The 17,021-nt window shown below is 40.1% G+C and overlaps 1 protein-coding gene across 2 annotated transcripts in view; it reads left to right on the top strand.

Moving 5' to 3' along the window:
- The window catches only part of SOBP (sine oculis binding protein homolog), a 164,528-nt gene that overhangs the window by 91,344 nt on the left and 56,163 nt on the right, over positions 1 to 17,021 (top strand). The window contains exon 5 of one of the 2 annotated variants that reach the window (XM_061427667.1): positions 4,074 to 4,169. The exons of the other annotated variant lie outside the window; for it this stretch is intronic. Within the exon in view, the coding sequence (XP_061283651.1) occupies positions 4,074 to 4,169 (96 nt within the window). The remainder of the gene's footprint in view (positions 1 to 4,073; positions 4,170 to 17,021) is intronic. 2 annotated transcript variants of the gene reach the window in all.

The following is a 17,021-nucleotide window of genomic DNA, read 5'->3' as shown; positions in this document are numbered from 1 at the left end:
TATTAGTCAGAATAAAGCTGTTGAGAATGAGACACACGGAGAGACTTAGTTCATCATGATGTGTCGACATTACTTCTGTGTGAACTGGTCACTTTAAAATGAACTCAGACACCAACATTGGTCTTGTGGCCCCAGTAGTTGCTAAGAGCCCATGGCAGTGGTCTGCCTTGAGACGGACAAATAGAGGGGGCACTGTCTGTAGAGAATTCAAGAACAATAATAAAACCAGCTGAAAGTCGATCTGCCTTGTGTTATTACCATTAGCAGTGATTTCGAGAAACTCCAGTGTTTGCACAGCCTCCCTGCAGGGGTCAGGGGCTCCCTCTGTCCACTCACCTTGCTATGCCATTGTCTGCCACCCAAAATGGGGCTGATACAGAAGAAGGCACTGGCTTCGATACATAAGAGCTTATAAAACATGCTGAAGTGAATCTGCATATAGGGTAAGGAAGTTCTAGTGGGTTTTATCTAATGTTGCCATAGTTGATATGGAATGACAATGAAGCTTGTTCCTACAGAGCACTTACCAGGCTCTAGTCAGTGACTGGGGCCAAAGATCCAATGGTGAGAAGCCCTTAGGAAACTCGCAGTCTAGTGGGGAAGACAGAAGTCACAGCAGCCAGTGTAAGGGTGCATCTGTGTCAGGCCTAAGAGAGGCAGATGGGAGCTATTTGATTTGGTTAGTGAGGTTCAGGAAGGTCTTTTTGAGGATGAGGTATAGTAGGTCTTCAAGACTGTCATACTAGAAACTAAAAATAAATGGATTTTTTTTTTTTTTTTTTTTGCTTACAAGCAACTAGCCATGTGGGGCTTCCCTGGTAGCTCAGTTGGTAAAGAATCTGCCTGCACTGCAGGAGACCCAGGTTTGATTCCTGGGTGGAGATGATCCCCTGGAGAAGGAAATGGCAACCCACTCCAGTATTCTTACCTGGAACATCCCCATGGACAGAGGAGCCTGGCAGGCTAAATCCATGGAGTAGCATAGAGTCAGACACAATTTAGCAACAAACCCACCACAACTAGCCATGTAATCTCTTCAGTCTTCAGAGTAAGCCCCACTGCTGGGTCCCCATCCTGGATCTTCCTAGTGTTGCATAGCTGTTCACTCCAGAGGGCCTGGGGCCTGGCTGTAGACCATCCAAATTCACTCAGGGTCTCCTCTCAATTCTCCCCTCCAGGCAAACTTCTTATATCAGTGCTTCTTGGGCTGCCTGTGCATTACTGTTACCTAACAGCTTAAAACAACAACAAAAACCACCCATGTCAAGGCCCAATTAAATTAGAATCTTGGAAACATGGCGGGATTGTGGGGGTCAGGCACCAATATGTTAAAAACCACTGCAGACGATTCTACTGTGTAGCCAGAGCAGAGAACTACTGCCTTAGATGGATTCAGTTAATTTCACTTAGGCTGAAAAGTAATTTAAACTTTTACATTAAAAAAAACTTGCGAACTCAAAGGGGATTACTTCCCTGTGAGGTGTGTGAGTGCTTGTGTGCACACATGAGGGTGATGGTGCTGGGTCTTCCAGTATGTTGCGTGCTTTCCGTCTCCGGTGTGTGGTGGAAACACAGTGAATGGCCGGGGGATGGAATTTCTTAGACTCAAGAATCAGGTTGATTGTCAGAGGCAGACTGTTCCAAGCTCCATGGAGTGTGACGCAGAGGCAAATGCATGGCTTAGTAAAGAAGCAAATTTCTGCCTTTCTCTCTCCATTCCTAATCATTCCAACCCTCCTTTTCCTTTCTTTTCCCCTGATGTTTTATTTAACCTCATAATTTATGAGGCTTTATATAAAATCTGTGGCCCCTTTGACGAAGCACATTCAAATCTTAATGGGTTTTTTTTTTTTTGTCCTTTAAAAACAGAAAAAGCATTGTGAGCACCTTACATGTAAGTGGAATGAATGTATTTTTGCCACTAATGTTGAAAATATCCCCAGGCATCTGGTGTGTATGAATGTGTATACATAGTACATGCATAATAAACATATTCCACCTTATGAATATTTATACACAAAATACATATATATTGAATATAGACATATATATGTAAATAGTAGCCCTTGCAAACTATATGCAATGTATGTTTCCAAGCATTTGCATCATAGTGCATCAGGAATATAATAAACCTACCACCAAGTTTAGCATATTTTGAGGTGGCATTTTTCTACAGAGCTGTGCTTAGGTCTAGTTACTATCCATGTATGGGTTTTTTTTCACCACTGAAATGTTTAAGCACTGACTGAAAGTAAGTGCTGGGTGTAGCAGGCTAAGAAAGATGAAATAGATGTGGTTTCTGCCTTCAGGAAACCTGTAGCTCTACAGAGTGCCTTAAAATTCACTTAAGAAGAATCTGACGTGTTTGCTACCCATTGGCATCTTATTGCTTTTTATACTGCTGCCTTTTATGTATACACTCTGCTTAAATGGGCCCCATTTAAGGCTCTATTGGCTTACTCTCTGATGGAGCTGCAAAGTAGGACTGATGCTGGGAGAAGAAATATCATTGGTTCCAGTGCCTTGATAGCCACTGGGCATGAGCATGCTTACACTTTTTTCTTTGTTACACATAGTCCAATCCTGCAACTACATTTTCATTTTACTCTGATTTGGTGGTGGGTTGGGAGGGAAGGTACAGGTAAAGGGTACAAAATCCCAGAGATGTTTGTAAATCTCAAAAATACTTATTGTAATCCCAGTATTCCTACCATGACAGTCCACTTGCAAATTCCATCAGTTCCTTCCCTGCAATAAATAGCAGAAGCCTTTATTAAAGACAAGCTGCCCCTTCTAACATGTATAGAATAGGGATCCCTTTCTAAAATGACAATCCCTAGTCTAGCTGAGAGCTCTGAGTGGTGCTTGTCAGGGGCAGCTTTCACGCCATTAACAGAGAAACACTACTCGGCGCTGCCACCGCTCTGTGCCGACGTATGCTCATTGTTTTCTCCCCCTCAATCCATACATCACAACAGGTAGTTCTCAGCTGTTCCCCCGGTGCCAGACATACATTTTATCTAAAGAGACAGCAGACAGAACTACCTGCTGCTTCCTGTGCGGCTCTCCCTGTGTTTCTCTCCTTTTTCCTACTTCACTTGGGCTTTTTAAAATCAGCTGGCAGGGAGCCAGGAGCTCATCATTTTAATGCAGTGCAAAATGGAATATGCATAATTATATGCAAGCCATATGTGAGGGAGACAGCTCAGCTGTGAATTTCAGAAGGGCCAGGAAAGAGAGAGCAGTTAGGGCTGCGATAAGAGGAGAGCAGAGCGGAGTGCAAGTGTCACCCAAATGGATGGTTTAATGAGTGCGCTGCGGACACGCCTCCTTTCACCTACCCGTTTTCTTCTCTCCAACTCCAAACCAGAAACTGATGGAGATTAGAAAGGGAAGACTGTATGCAAGGGGTATTGCTAATGGGTTCTGTTAATGTCTCCATTTAAACTTCAGCTTTCTTAATTAACAGTGTAGATGAAAATAACCAGTAACTTTTAATGCAGCTTCTTAATTAAATCTTTTTTATTTTTACTGCATTTGATTTAAGAATCATTGTTCTTACTAGATCATTGCTCCTTTCAGATCTTTATTTAAAAATTGAGGGGAATCAGTATATCTCTAATAGTATGACAATGCAAAATATAACTATGCAAATTGCTTTTCTTATGGCCTTGCTATTACAATTTTTTTAAAGTGCATTATCTACAGATTGCTTAAGCATGCCAAAAAGTTTAAACACGTATGTATGTCATATAATCCTAAATGTGCAAAAAAAAGTCACTGGAAGTCTGAAGTGGTGGTAATTTTCAGCAAAATTATTTGATTTTGTTTTGTTTCATGTCATTTAAAATATTACACCACAATGAATTTGCATGTTCAAACTGAACTATGTGAAGAAAAATAAATCCCAAATTTTGATATCTAAAAGGCGTACTGCGTATTTAAACAAATTTCTTAATGATGTTGTGATTTCTGGATTCCCGTTTGTTTAATGATCTGAGCTGTTATGCTTTTAGCTTTTTTTTCTTCCATTATTTGTAAGTCCCTAAATAGGCCATTATATTTCCCTTCAGGCTAGAGATGAAGATGGACATGCTGAAAATTTTCCCCAGCAGCACTATGCTAAGGAAACTCCAAGGCTTGCCTTCAAGAATAACTGCGAACTACTTGTAAGAATAACATACTTACAACAAGTCTAGAATGTTACTTTAGCACAGTGAAAACAGTTTTTGAAAGGGTTTGTTCATTATTACATAATTTTTGAAGTATTATAGTTTTTCTGTATAGAGTTCTTACTGCTAATTCTGATATCACTGAATATGAAGTATAAGATCTCAAATTGTTTGCACATCTTTTATATCTGATTATAGAGCTTGGATGGCCCTGTCTTTATTAGTTTGTTCTGTATAGTAGTTGATTAGCAGCCATTTGGAGAATGGCTAGTAAAGTTAAAAATATAGAGAAAGACAGTTGATATATGTAAGCTTGGAGAGAGAAAAAAAAAAAAACACAACAATTCCTCCCCCTTCCCTCCTCCTACTTCCTAATTGTACACTATTTTAGGCGACAACATGGTAATATTTTGTTCTGCTAGGAAAGATAGCAGAGTTGACACGCAGTACTCCCTTTAGAATTCAAGTATTCCTGCACTCTCTTGCCAAACTCAATCAGGCGCTTTCGTCTCTCCTATGTAGAAGTCAAAGCAGCGACAGGATGCGGGGATGTTTCCAAGTCGTGAGAGAGAGGATCTCAGCTGTGACAGGGACTCTGTTCCAACGCAGGGTTAATTTGCTGTTCATTTTAGCATTTACAGTGAGACAAGATGAAAAGAGAGCAGGAATGCCTATTATATTTCTATTAAATGAATCTGTTGGGACCTAATGTTCTTGATTAGCTTTTGAAAACGAGTGCTCCGCAATGCATTTTCTGTTTACCTAAAGTAAACAGAGAATGAATTGTCATTTATTTAGAGGTTCAAACACTGCTTTTGAAAATGAAGCTTTATGAGGAATCTAGCTATGTTGTCCCTAAATGTTCTTTTCTTTTCAATTGCATTAAAGCAAAACATTTGCTCCAACTAAATGAAAACACTGAAAGAGAATGAGGATGCTCACTTGTAAGATTCTGAGGTAGTCTCATTTCTGTTTAGTTTTTTGGCGGAACACATTAGGAAATCGCACATGTAAGAGTCTTTGGACTTAGCTCTGATACCAACTATTCATTAAAAATAAAATGTCCAAAGAGCAGGAGAAGAGAGGAAAATACAGTTCTTACTCGTTCTAGCCACAGTAGCTAGATGTTGACAGTAAGAAACTCCTTCCCCCTCCACAGTCTGCATGGTTACGGTAGCATCACTTACTGTGTGTGTCGTCCCTTGACCAATCAATCTGCAGGCAAATTTACTGCTTATAAATGAAATTTTTTCCTGAAATTTTAACTCACCTCGTATTTTATCCCAGGGCTCTTAAACTTCCAGGGTTGCTAGTGTTACCTATTTCGGGGAAACCCTTTTCACTTATTTCCATTTTAGTGTTTCACTCTGTAACTCTGGTTTTCTAGCAGAAGACCATAGGGGCCATTTATTCTGTGTTTTGGTATTAAAATGCTTTGGGGGATAGCTTGCTTCTTTTTAGAGATACTGTTTATAGTAATATGCCATATTTTACTTTTTTCCTATTTACTGGAAAAACAAATGTGCTTGAGTCCAGATTGTGGTCAGTTTATACTGGAGAAAGTAAAACATACATGTGAACATCTTTTCCAGCTATCTTTAGAGAAAATATATGTTTAGTCATTGATGTGCTTAAATAGAGTATTGTATTGCCAGTAGTTTCGAGAAATCAGTGCAATCTTTGTCCTTCTAGTAGCTATTAGAAATACTTTATTTTGGTCACCATAATTTCTTGTGATAAGAGAAAAAAATTAATAGAGTGAAAAAACAAGTGAGCTTATTTCTCCAAGGAGAAACGTAATTTTTTTCAGCTGCAAGAGAAGCGATGGTGTTTGGCTGGTTATGAATCTCTGAGAAGTTATGCTTCTCTGTGAAAGAGATTTGTTCCTTCATAAGAGAGGAAGTCCTTGGAGTTTTCTCAGTGCAGCTTAGGGCAAATTTAAAAGACTGTAAAAGAAGATTGCAAGCCCTGCTCCAGAGGGCTTTTCTTAGCTTGAGGGTGAGTCTGCCCTCCTGTGCAGTTCACTATAACAGGCGTGGGTTTAGAAAGTGGGGGAGCTCTTTGAGGGATGATGATGGCTCTTGGGAGAAAGCATCAAGGGAATGGATTATTCTGGGTTCCCAGGTGATCAGGGACACATGGCTGGAAGGTTAACCCTCTGGCCCACAGCTCCTGACAGAAAGTGTCCTGGCCAGGGAGACAGGACATAGCCTCTGACTCTGTTACTGACCGTTGATGATCTCTGCCCTCCTTCCCATATCCCCAGTCTCTGCTTGTTGGAAGAGGAGGAATATTAAGTAACCTAAACAAAAGCAAAGTAGAAGCGATGCCTAGAATGCACAAGTATGTGTAATCAGAAGGCACTGACAAAGAAAGCATTGGCTGAAAGAAAAATTTGCCACGCAACTGTCGATTTCCTGTAGGTACTGATTTGCCCATTTAAACCTCAAACTATGATGTGTGCCTTCACACCTAACGTGCAACACAAATGACTAGATGTTTAGCTTGGTGGCCAAGATTCCTTGCTTGGTGATTGTGCAGCAGTTTCCTTATGTTTTCTTATTAGTTTTGAAAATGCAAGGCTGTCAAGATGAGTGAGATAAGATAAAATGTGCATATTATTTGATATATCACAATTCACTGTGGCCCCATCTACCACTTCATAAATAGATGTGTACACACACACACACTCCTCAGGGTATTTTGCTGGTCTGTCTAAGCTTATGACCAAAGCAAATAACTTACAGTAAAAGACAATGTGGGGAATTCATATCCCTTCCCTGAACAATATAACAACACGGGGGACTTCCCTTGTGGTCCAGTGGTTAAGATTTTGCCTTCGAATGCAAGGGTGCAGGTTCGATCCCTGGTCAGGGAGCTAAGACCCCTGTGGCAGAAAAACTGAAACGTAAAACAGAAGCAGTATTGTAACAAATTCAATAAAGACTTTTAAAATGGTCCAAAAAAAAATCTTTAAAAATCAAAAACAATACAGCAACATAGCTTATGAGAGCCCAGAGGAGGCAGCATTTAGAGCCAGCTTTGGTGACCAACACTTGTCCTAAATTACAACTCTGTTGCTGATCCCTTTACCATTATTGCTTCATTCTTTTGGGACTGGAAGTCCTTCTTATTTCCCCTATTAAAATGCTCATACTGATGGTTGGAGTTGGATTAAGAGCCGGAATGGGAGGAAGGCCTCGATCATACCAGGAGCTTATACCTTCTTGTTAGTCAGTACTCACTCAGTTCATGAAAGCCACCTTGGTAAGACCTAGCAGCACCTTAGGTAAGAACTGAGCCCAAGTGTTCTTCGGAGCAGTTCAGAGAATACAGAGAGCGTCAGTGTATTCAGGAATAAGGTCAAAATATAGTCAAAGATGTGCAGAAACCAGTGTGGTGTAATTTGGTTGGAAAGAAACTAGGTTTAGGAAGTCTGAAAGGGGAAGGGGAAAGCAGCCTATCTTCTTTAGCTCCAGATTACGGATCATTACCTGGACAGTCTGATTCCTTTTGGCTTTTCCTTAGGCTGTTGAGGGTGGCAGTTTTGCAGAGGAAAGGGGGAGATGCCCTTAGTTGGGAGTGCATACGTGTGTGCACGGGTGTCTGCTCGGTCTCTAAGTCATATCTGACTCTTTGAGATCCCATGGACTGTAACCCACCAGGCTCCTCTGTCCATGGGATTTTCCAGGCAAGAATACTGGAGGGGATTGCCATTTCCTCCTCCAGGGGATCCTCCCAACCCAGGGATCAAACCTGCATCTGTTGCGTCTCCTGCATTGGCAGGCAGATTGTTTACCACTGAGCCACGTGGGAAGCCCCTTAGTTGGGAGGCTAAATAGAAATAGCATCAGGAAATAATTCTTTCTGGTCATTTACAATGCCAGTGTAAGGAGAAGGAAGGTGAAAACTATTTTAGTTTTGTGGCCTTGTATATAAAGCTGGTGGAGAGGAGAGATGCTGGGCAGTTCTGTGGGCTGCTTTGTCCATCTGATTTCCTTGTGAGGCAGAGAGGTGGATTATAAGAGTTGGATCTTACCTCTAAGCAGAACTGCTCTGTATTAATTCAGAGTTCAGTTAAGAAGACATTACTGAGCATCTATGTATAAGGCATTATGCTAGACAGTGTTTGTAAGGGACAGAAATAGAGAAAGACAGTCCCTTCCCTGAAGGAGCTTAAATTCAGTAGGAAGAACAAGGATAGTCAGTATTGTAGTCATCAGGAACATGGGCTCTCCAGTCTTCCTGGAAGTTAGAATTTTGTCTGATTTATACCATATTGCTCTGATGGTATAGTGAAGGATCATGGGCACAAAGGCTTAACATTTATGGTGACACATCTGACATCATATCATATTGGATCACCATTGTGCCTCATGGACCTCTGCATTTCGGATCTTCATCTGTAAAATGTGATACTAAAAGGTAATAGCCTCAAAGGGTACTGTCAGGATTGAAAGTGATGACACATTTAACGTGCCTGGTACACAGTAACTTTCAGTACATATTGGCTGCTGTGGTCATGCTCCTTCTTTATTTCATGATTATTATTGTTACACAATGAGCTGTGGCCCAAGAGAGCACCAACAAAGTTCTGGAGTACAAAGGAGGAAGAGATTATTTCCACATGTAATTAGAGACTTAACCAAGGATACTTTTGATATAGGCCTTCCAGGGTTGGATTTTTTTGTAGTTGGAGCTGGGGTATAAGGGTCATTCCCAGCAGAGGGAAATAACATGTGCAAAGGCAAGGAGGTGAGAAAGTTCAGATCGAGTAACTCACATCTCAGTTGGCAATTAAGTTGACTGAAGTGAAGGAAGCTGAAGGATACAGAGTGAGCTGGCAGGCTGGTCCATTTGCAGAGGAAATGGGGTCGCTAAGAGTCAGACACGACTGAGTGACTTCACTTTCACTTTTCACTTTCATGCATTGGAGAAGGAAATGGCAACCCACTCCAGTATTCTTGCCTGGAGAATCCCAGGGACGGGGAGCCTGGTGGGCTTCCGTCTCTGGGGTCGCACAGAGTTGGACACGACTGAAGCAACTTAGCAGCAGCAAATAACTGTCTTATATTTGGGTTAAAGGCTCAGTGGGTAAAGAATCCGCCTGCTATGCAGGAGACACAGGAGACAGGAGTTTGATCCCTGAGTCAGGATGATTCCCTGGAGAAGGAAATGAAACCCACTCCAGTATTCTTGCCTGGAGAATTCCATGGACAGAGCCTGCCAAGCTACAGTCCATGGGGTCGCAAAGAGTCAGACATGACTGAGTGAATAAGCACACACAAATAACTGACACCATCCTATCAAGTCTAGACTTTAGTAATTTTACTTTTGGAAATCCCTAGTACTTCTGTGGATTAAAAAATTATTATGGAAAATTCCTAACATACAAAAGTAGAGAGTCATAAAACAAATGTCCATGTACTAACAGTTATCAACTATTAATCTTGCTTCATCTACCCCTTTACCCTCTACCCACTCCACCCTTTTATTCTGCTGAAGTATTGTGAAACATATGCTTTTTTGTTTGGTTTAACATTTTTTTTTTTGGTAAAGATTAGCCACACCGCTTATCTGGCTAGAAAGAATCCATTGAGACTGATTAAATTGGGAATTGGAGCTTTGGGATTAGGAATACATGAAACAAATGACTCTTGGTTATGCAGTGCGCTCTTCCTCCCTGCTCAGCACAACTCTGTGAGGCTTGGATGGTCAGATGGAGTGTTAAAAACCCTTAAGGTGAAAGACATGCCACAGTGCTAGTGATGACTTTATTTTCTTTACTGTTAGACCCCTGGTTTTATTGTTTTATTTATCTTTCTTTTTAAAAATTGATGTATAGTTGATTTACAATATTGTATTAGTTTATGTTGTACAGCAAAGTGATTCACTTATGTATATATACATTCTTTTTTATATTATTTTCCATTATGGTTTATCACAGGATATTGAATGTAATTCTCTTTACTACACAGGAGGACCTTGTTGTTTATCCATTCAATATAGAATAGTTCTCATACACCCCTGGTTTTAAATGTATTTATTTAAAAATAAGATCTCTTTAAGCTTACCTCATGCGAAGAGTTGACTCATTGGAAAAGACCCTGATGCTAGGAGGGATTGGGGGCAGGAGAAGGGGACGACAGAGGATGAGATGGCTGGATGGCATCACCGACTCGATGGACATGAGTTTGAGTGAACTCTGGGAGTTGGTGATGGACAGGGAGGCCTGGTGTGCTGTGATTCATGGGGTCACAAAGAGTCAGACATGACTGAGCGACTGAACTGAACTGAACTGAAGCTTACATGGGCAAGAAAATAGGACAAAATTTATGATTAAAATTTAAAATTAAATGTAAGAAATACATTTCTACAAGCAAAAAAATTAAGATCTCTTTGCAACCCAGCCCATCTTACCAGTACATGTTGACTTCATCACAGCAGTGAGGGGGAATTCTGGATTGCTGTCAGATATTAGCTATTGCTAGGACTTTCTAGCTAGATTATGGAATCTCAATGAGAACCTTCAAAAGGATGATAGAAATAGCCACATTTCACGTGAAACTTGATAGGCTTTTCAAAATAGGTATAATTGGCCGAAGACCTCCCTTAATGCTGCTAGTCTAGCAGAAAGCCAGATACATGCCCTGGTTCAACTTGATTTGACACACTGTTTTTTTGATGTTACAGCTGAGCAGCCCAGGCATTGAGAATTAAAATTCATGGTAACACACTTGGACTCCCATAACATCAAATAAAATATCATATGACCTATGCGTATGTAGTATGCTGTGTACCCGTTTCCTGAAATAGTCATTGTAAAAACCCCAAAGGTGTAAAATGACCCAGAAATCCCCAGGGATTGGTTGCTGTCTAGAGAGAGTTGGCCTATTCAACCTTTTTTTTTTCCCCTCCCTCACCACCCCTGCTCCTGACCCCTGTAGTCTAGAGCTATTCTGGTGTTCTCTGAAGGGTTCTCTGAACTAATGTTTTTAGAATACTAAAACTTTTTAGAGAGGAGAGGACCAATCTTAGACTAAGCAAGGAGTAGTTCTGCTAGAGGTGGCCCCAATACATTCTCCATCTAGACCATCCAGACATTAACACAGGCAGAAGAGTGGATTCTGCCTGAGCTGTCCTATTTCCCCTCACATTCCTGTTTCCATCTGTGCTGTTGTTTCACCCTCTTTCCAGCTGGCCCTGCTGCTTCTCTCTTTCTGTTTTTAGCCCTTTGGCTCCCATGACTGCCATGGTCTTGTGATTCAGAGCCTTTTCTTCTCCTGTACAAAGACCCTCTCCCACAAAGACTGTCTCCCTCACTTACCACCCAGGCAAATCATACTTTAACTGTCTCTTTTTAGTTTCTTTCTTTGGGACAGAAGCTGCAGGAAGGCTGGAGTTCCCCTGCTTCTGCTCTGGTGTAGGTACTTTTCTTAGGATGAGATTTAATTGGAGACCCCTGGTCCCCTGTAAGCTCCCTTTTCCAAGGCATGGAGATCTTTGCCTTTACCAGTTTGGGGCCATTGCACAAAAAAGATAAGAGGCATATGGTTTGGTGTTCATGTTGACCTACATGAACAGTACATCACAGTGGTTCTTGAGAGAGACACGGAGGACCGTGTGTTTTTCAGGTAAGAGTGGGTGTCCCAGCCCTGCTCTGCAGACATACCAGCTGTGCAAGCTGGTCAAGTTTCCCTGAGCCTCAGTGCTTTTATCAATACAATGAAGATAAATATAGTAACTGCCTCATCGGTTTGTTTTCAGGAATAAGTGAGATCATGTATATGAAGCACTTACTATGCCTGACATATACTGAGTAAAAGTTCAATAAGCCTTAGTTTTATTATTAACAGAAAGGATCTAGAAAGTAGCATTAATTTAAGCAAAATCTTAAGGCAGATGCTGGAAGCACCCGCCTTTCTTCTCTACTAGAGTCTCTTCCCAGTTGGGTTTGTAGAAGCCCATAAAATATTTAAAATTAAATATTTTAATTTAAGACAAAACTTCAGAGAAACTCTTGAACATCCACTCACTTGCCTATATTTATGTCAAGAACACTACAGATCCCTACTGGCTGCACAGCAAATGTTTCTGATTTGTAAGGTACTGTAATGTTAGGGTAATTTTCAAAGAAGGATTTAAAACCTCCCCAAAATAGTATGGTGTTAGGTTGAAGAGCTTGGACTCTTGAACCGGACTATTTGGTTTAAATTCAGGAAGCTCCTTCACTTCCCCCACTGGCTATGTGACCTTGGGCAAGTCACTGAACATATCTCTCTGTCCATGTCCTTGTCTGTGAAATAGGGAGAACAATCATATCTGTCTGGTAGGGTTGGTGTGAGGTCTGAATGAATGAATACCCGCAAGATGCTTAGAACAGTATTTGGCAAACACTTGGCATTCCATTGAGGTTGTTGTAACTAAGATTATTTCTTTCAAGGTTGTCTACTTACTAGCACATCATAGAATACCACTGACTGAATTTTCTAGCAATTGATTATCTGAAAGTCTTGAGTATGAATATTTGCAAGCCAAAGCCATGAAATTTCCTTGTGAACAATGAAAAGGAACAAGGTATATCATGCAGATAATTCTTAGAGCTAAGCTTTAAAAAAACTATCAAAGAAGATTCTATGGGGTCCAAGACCCCTTCATCTTGCCTTCCCATTTAATAGTACAATTGTTAATCTTAGAAATAGGCAACTATTAAGAAAATAAATGCAAAGCAAAGGAAAATATAATTTACACATGGAAGTATCTGCAATAGCAAATGAATGTGCCTCTGATAAGCTTGTTAAGGGAAAGAGACAAGAAACCATCCTTTGTGGGGTGCCTCCAGTGTGCCACTGTGCTTGGTCTTTACAGACCCTTTTTGAGACCCTGTATGCTCTATACCTTTGCTAGTATGTATTGTTATTATCAGGGCTTCCCAGATGGTGCTAGTGGTAAATAACTCACCTGCCAATCAATGCAGGAGATGTAAGAGAGACACAGGTTTGATCCCTGTGTCAGGAAGATCCCCTGGAGAAGCGCACAGCAACCTACTCCAGGATTCTTGCCTGAAGAATCCCATGGACAGAGGAGCCTGGAGGGATACAGTCCACAGGGTCTCAAAGAGTCGGACATGAATAAATTCACTTAGCACAGCATGGCACACACATTGTTATTATCATTTCATGGAGGGGGGAATTACGAATTGGAGATGTTACATTCCTTGCTCTGGGAGATGGGAGGAGATGTAGTGACAGATTGCAGAGCCTGATTTGATTCACATCTCTGTGACCTGTGCTCAGGCCAAAATACTGCCAGCTTCTCAAGGTAGGGACCAGGTCTGATATACTCTTCCATCCGTGGGTGAGAGAAAGGGTCCAATCTATGTTTGTGGGATGAATTAAGCAATCAATCCAGAATCACTCTTTCTGGCTTCTTTATGGTAACGGTTCTTTGGTAGAATTCTGAATCCAGAAGGAACATCTGTGGGAATGTTAGGAAGGGGAGTTTATTCAGAAAGGCATGTCAGTGTTTGAGAATTTCCAGTGAGTACTAAATTGTAGGGAAAGGAACCAAAGTATATATTTTTAAATTTGGTAGTCTGTAGAAAATATAACTTTCAGTGTGTAATAAGCTTTTGAGTGGGTTTTTTTAAAATCTGACAGCAATAGATGGTATTTGATAAATGTTAAATCTTCTTTTGAAGATTTTTATTTTTTTATGATCAGTAAAGCCATTTCAAAAAAACTTGGCCTCTTTTGATTTGGTGGAGTTGTATTCTTTGGGATGAACCTGGTAAACCAGGTTTAAACTGATCTTGCCTTCAAGACCTCTGGCCATCAAGTTAGCATACTGGAGATAAGTGTCAGTGACATTTTCCTTCATTGTTTTAATTGCTAAGACTGAACTATTACCTAAAGTACCAAAGAGAATTCACCTCTGATGGCTTGATAGAAACTCTAGATCATATATCAAACAAAACCAGAAAACCAGACAGGATATTAATTATCAATATAAAGGTGCCCAAGAAACCAGCCGGAAATAATATTAATCATATTTAGTCATATGCTTGGTTTGTGGCTAGAACAAGCTAACGAAAGTCTCTTGGGAGAAAAAGGAAAAGGAATAAAAAATATCTGGACTTGAGAAGAATGACATACATGAGTAATAAAGGAGGCAAAACATTGGAGATGGGGATGTGGAGGTGATGGGGGACTGGTGAGAGGGAATTTTAAGAGAGAAGAAAAAGACCATGGTGAAGCTGCAGATAAGGTCTTTAATGTATTTTCCCACTGCATTTGGCTTGGAATGCCTTTTGTGGCCATGTTTTTTGCACACTCTCTGCTCTTCTGGTTTGAGGCATTGGACTTTCCTGGAGAGCTCTCTTCTTAGCTTCTCCTCCCTAGCCATATTCAACCAGAAGTTGAGATGCCCTCCTTTAATTCCAGACAAGGCTCCCCTGGCTCAGAACTCTGCGAGACAAGACCTTCGTCTTTACTCACTGTACCCTTGACAACCGTGCCTGCCCACCCCGTATTTTATGATGCACCCCCCAACATGTCTACATCTCAGAAATGGGATTTCGTGGTATAATTGATGACCTGTCATTTTTTAAAAATTGGCAATGTTTTTCCCTGCTGGTATAAAAGAATAGCATCTTAACAATCAGTGGTGATATAGATTCTATGAACTGTGGAAGTAGGTACTCAAAAATTATTTGTTGGATGAATACATGAAATAACATATTCTCCTGGTTCTAGTTCAGGTAAAAACAAAATGCTTAAGGTTGGGTCTGGATTGTTCATGGGCCACGGACAAAGTGGAGTGGAGGGTGGGCCTGTTGTCTTGGCTGAGAATTTGACTGCTGTATACTTGCCTTTCAGTGGAGCTGATAGATGGCTTTGTTCATAACTTCAAGTGAAATGTTGAGCCAGTTTAGACATACTCTCAGTAAATCAGGTTTAAAATAATAAGCAGTACTTCTGCCTTAACTATTGAGAAAATTGCTTAATGTTCTACGTTGGATTGTATATCCATCAGTATTTCTCTTAAATATCCATGAAAATACATTGATGGAGAAGCAATGCCTTCTCTCTCTCTCACACTTTCTCAACAGAACAAGCTGTAGATTTCATTAGGATAAAGTATGGGTTTTTTAAATAAATTGGGATTTTTTTTAACCCATCCTCATCACCAACACCATCATCTCTTAGAGAGGTTCCCAATCTGGAGAAGAGACGAATACACATAGACACATACATTCCCTGCACTTTGAATCTGTAATCCACCTTCAGGATATCAACCGAATTATACCCTAAATTTAACTGTGTGAAATACTCTGCTGTTTTATAGTGTTCAGATCTCAATATAGTTTAGTTTCCTTTGAATGGAAAATTTGAATCTGATTCTGATATTGCAGCAGAATCTGTTATAGTCTTCTTGGTGTGAACACGGAAGGGGAAAAAAACCACATAAACATTTTTAAATGTCAGAGCCTGAGATAGGAAGGGAGGCAATATTTAAATATTGAGCATATGCTCTGATAAGACCTTCACGGGGAGATATCCTGATTATTAACATATATGAAACACTTTGGGGTCTCCATTATGTAGCCATTTCACACAGTGATGTTTTTTAATTTTTAAATTGTCTGATAACTGTTAGGACAAAAAGAGTATAAACACTAGTTTTGGCTTAGAGAAATATTTATATACTTGCCAGATAGCTTGCATCTTGACAATATGTGATATCATTGTGTATATACACATACAAAATACAATATATGGAAGCAAACATATATCCCATGCAGAAATGTCGATACATACATAAAAGAAAATGAAAATAGACTGGAGCATTACAGAAGTGCTTATGAGCCTATGGCATTTAACACATCTCAATCATTTATGCAGTATTTGATGTAAATATCAAAACATAATTTGATGTTTATATATGAACACATAAAAATAAGTAACATGGAAAAATAAAATTGTAGTGAAATTTTCATTTTTCCTTAGCACTTTTATTTTTAAACAATGTTCTGACTGTCATCAAATCATCCAAGTTAAAAATTGAGTGGCATCAGTGGAGACAGCTGGTCTTGATAATTCAAACCCCAAAGTCCTTTTCTCAAGGGATATATTCTCTGGTGTGTTTGGTCTGGATAGTTTCTTACATCTGTAATTTCTTCTGTGTAATTTGCATGAAACAATATATATATATATATAATTCAATGCAATATCTATAAATATTTAAAACCTTTTCTAAAAACCTGAATATTTAGTGTCATAGACACATCCCAGAAAGTAGAATTAATATGAGTAAGTGGTTATGGGTGTGTATATGACCTAGATTTTGAAGACATTTGTCTTCCAATCAAGATGCATTTATTGAGTACCTACTCTGTCCTAAGTGCTGTGCTTAAAAGATGGTGTAAGATGTGGATCCTTCTCGTTAGGCATTTATATGCAAACTGTGCTGGTGTGAACAATGAACTTCCAATGTTGATTAAAGTGCCAGATGGGGTTGTATGATTAGAGAATAGAAATACATATTAAAGTATTATGTGTACAAAAAGGAAGTAAAAGTTCATTTAATGGGGAAGAGATGGTGAGCTGGAGTCATCAGGAGTAGATCCTCAGGGGATGTGGGGTCTGGGCTGGTTCCTGTAGGGTAGATGGGGAAAGGAAGTATACCACAGAGGAAGAGGAGGCTGTTGGTACAATGATGGGAGCGAGGTGAGCATGGAGTACAGGGGGGCCATTGAGACACTGCCTGGCATCATTGTGTGAGTGGTGAGAATAGTTAACTCAGTAGGTTATGGTCAGATAATAAAAACAGTGAGAGCAAGGCAGCTAA

Source organism: Bos javanicus, chromosome 9, assembly GCF_032452875.1.
Source record: "Bos javanicus breed banteng chromosome 9, ARS-OSU_banteng_1.0, whole genome shotgun sequence".
NCBI classification, from domain to species: Eukaryota; Metazoa; Chordata; class Mammalia; order Artiodactyla; family Bovidae; genus Bos; species Bos javanicus.
This window is presented reverse-complemented; position numbering and strand designations above follow the sequence as displayed.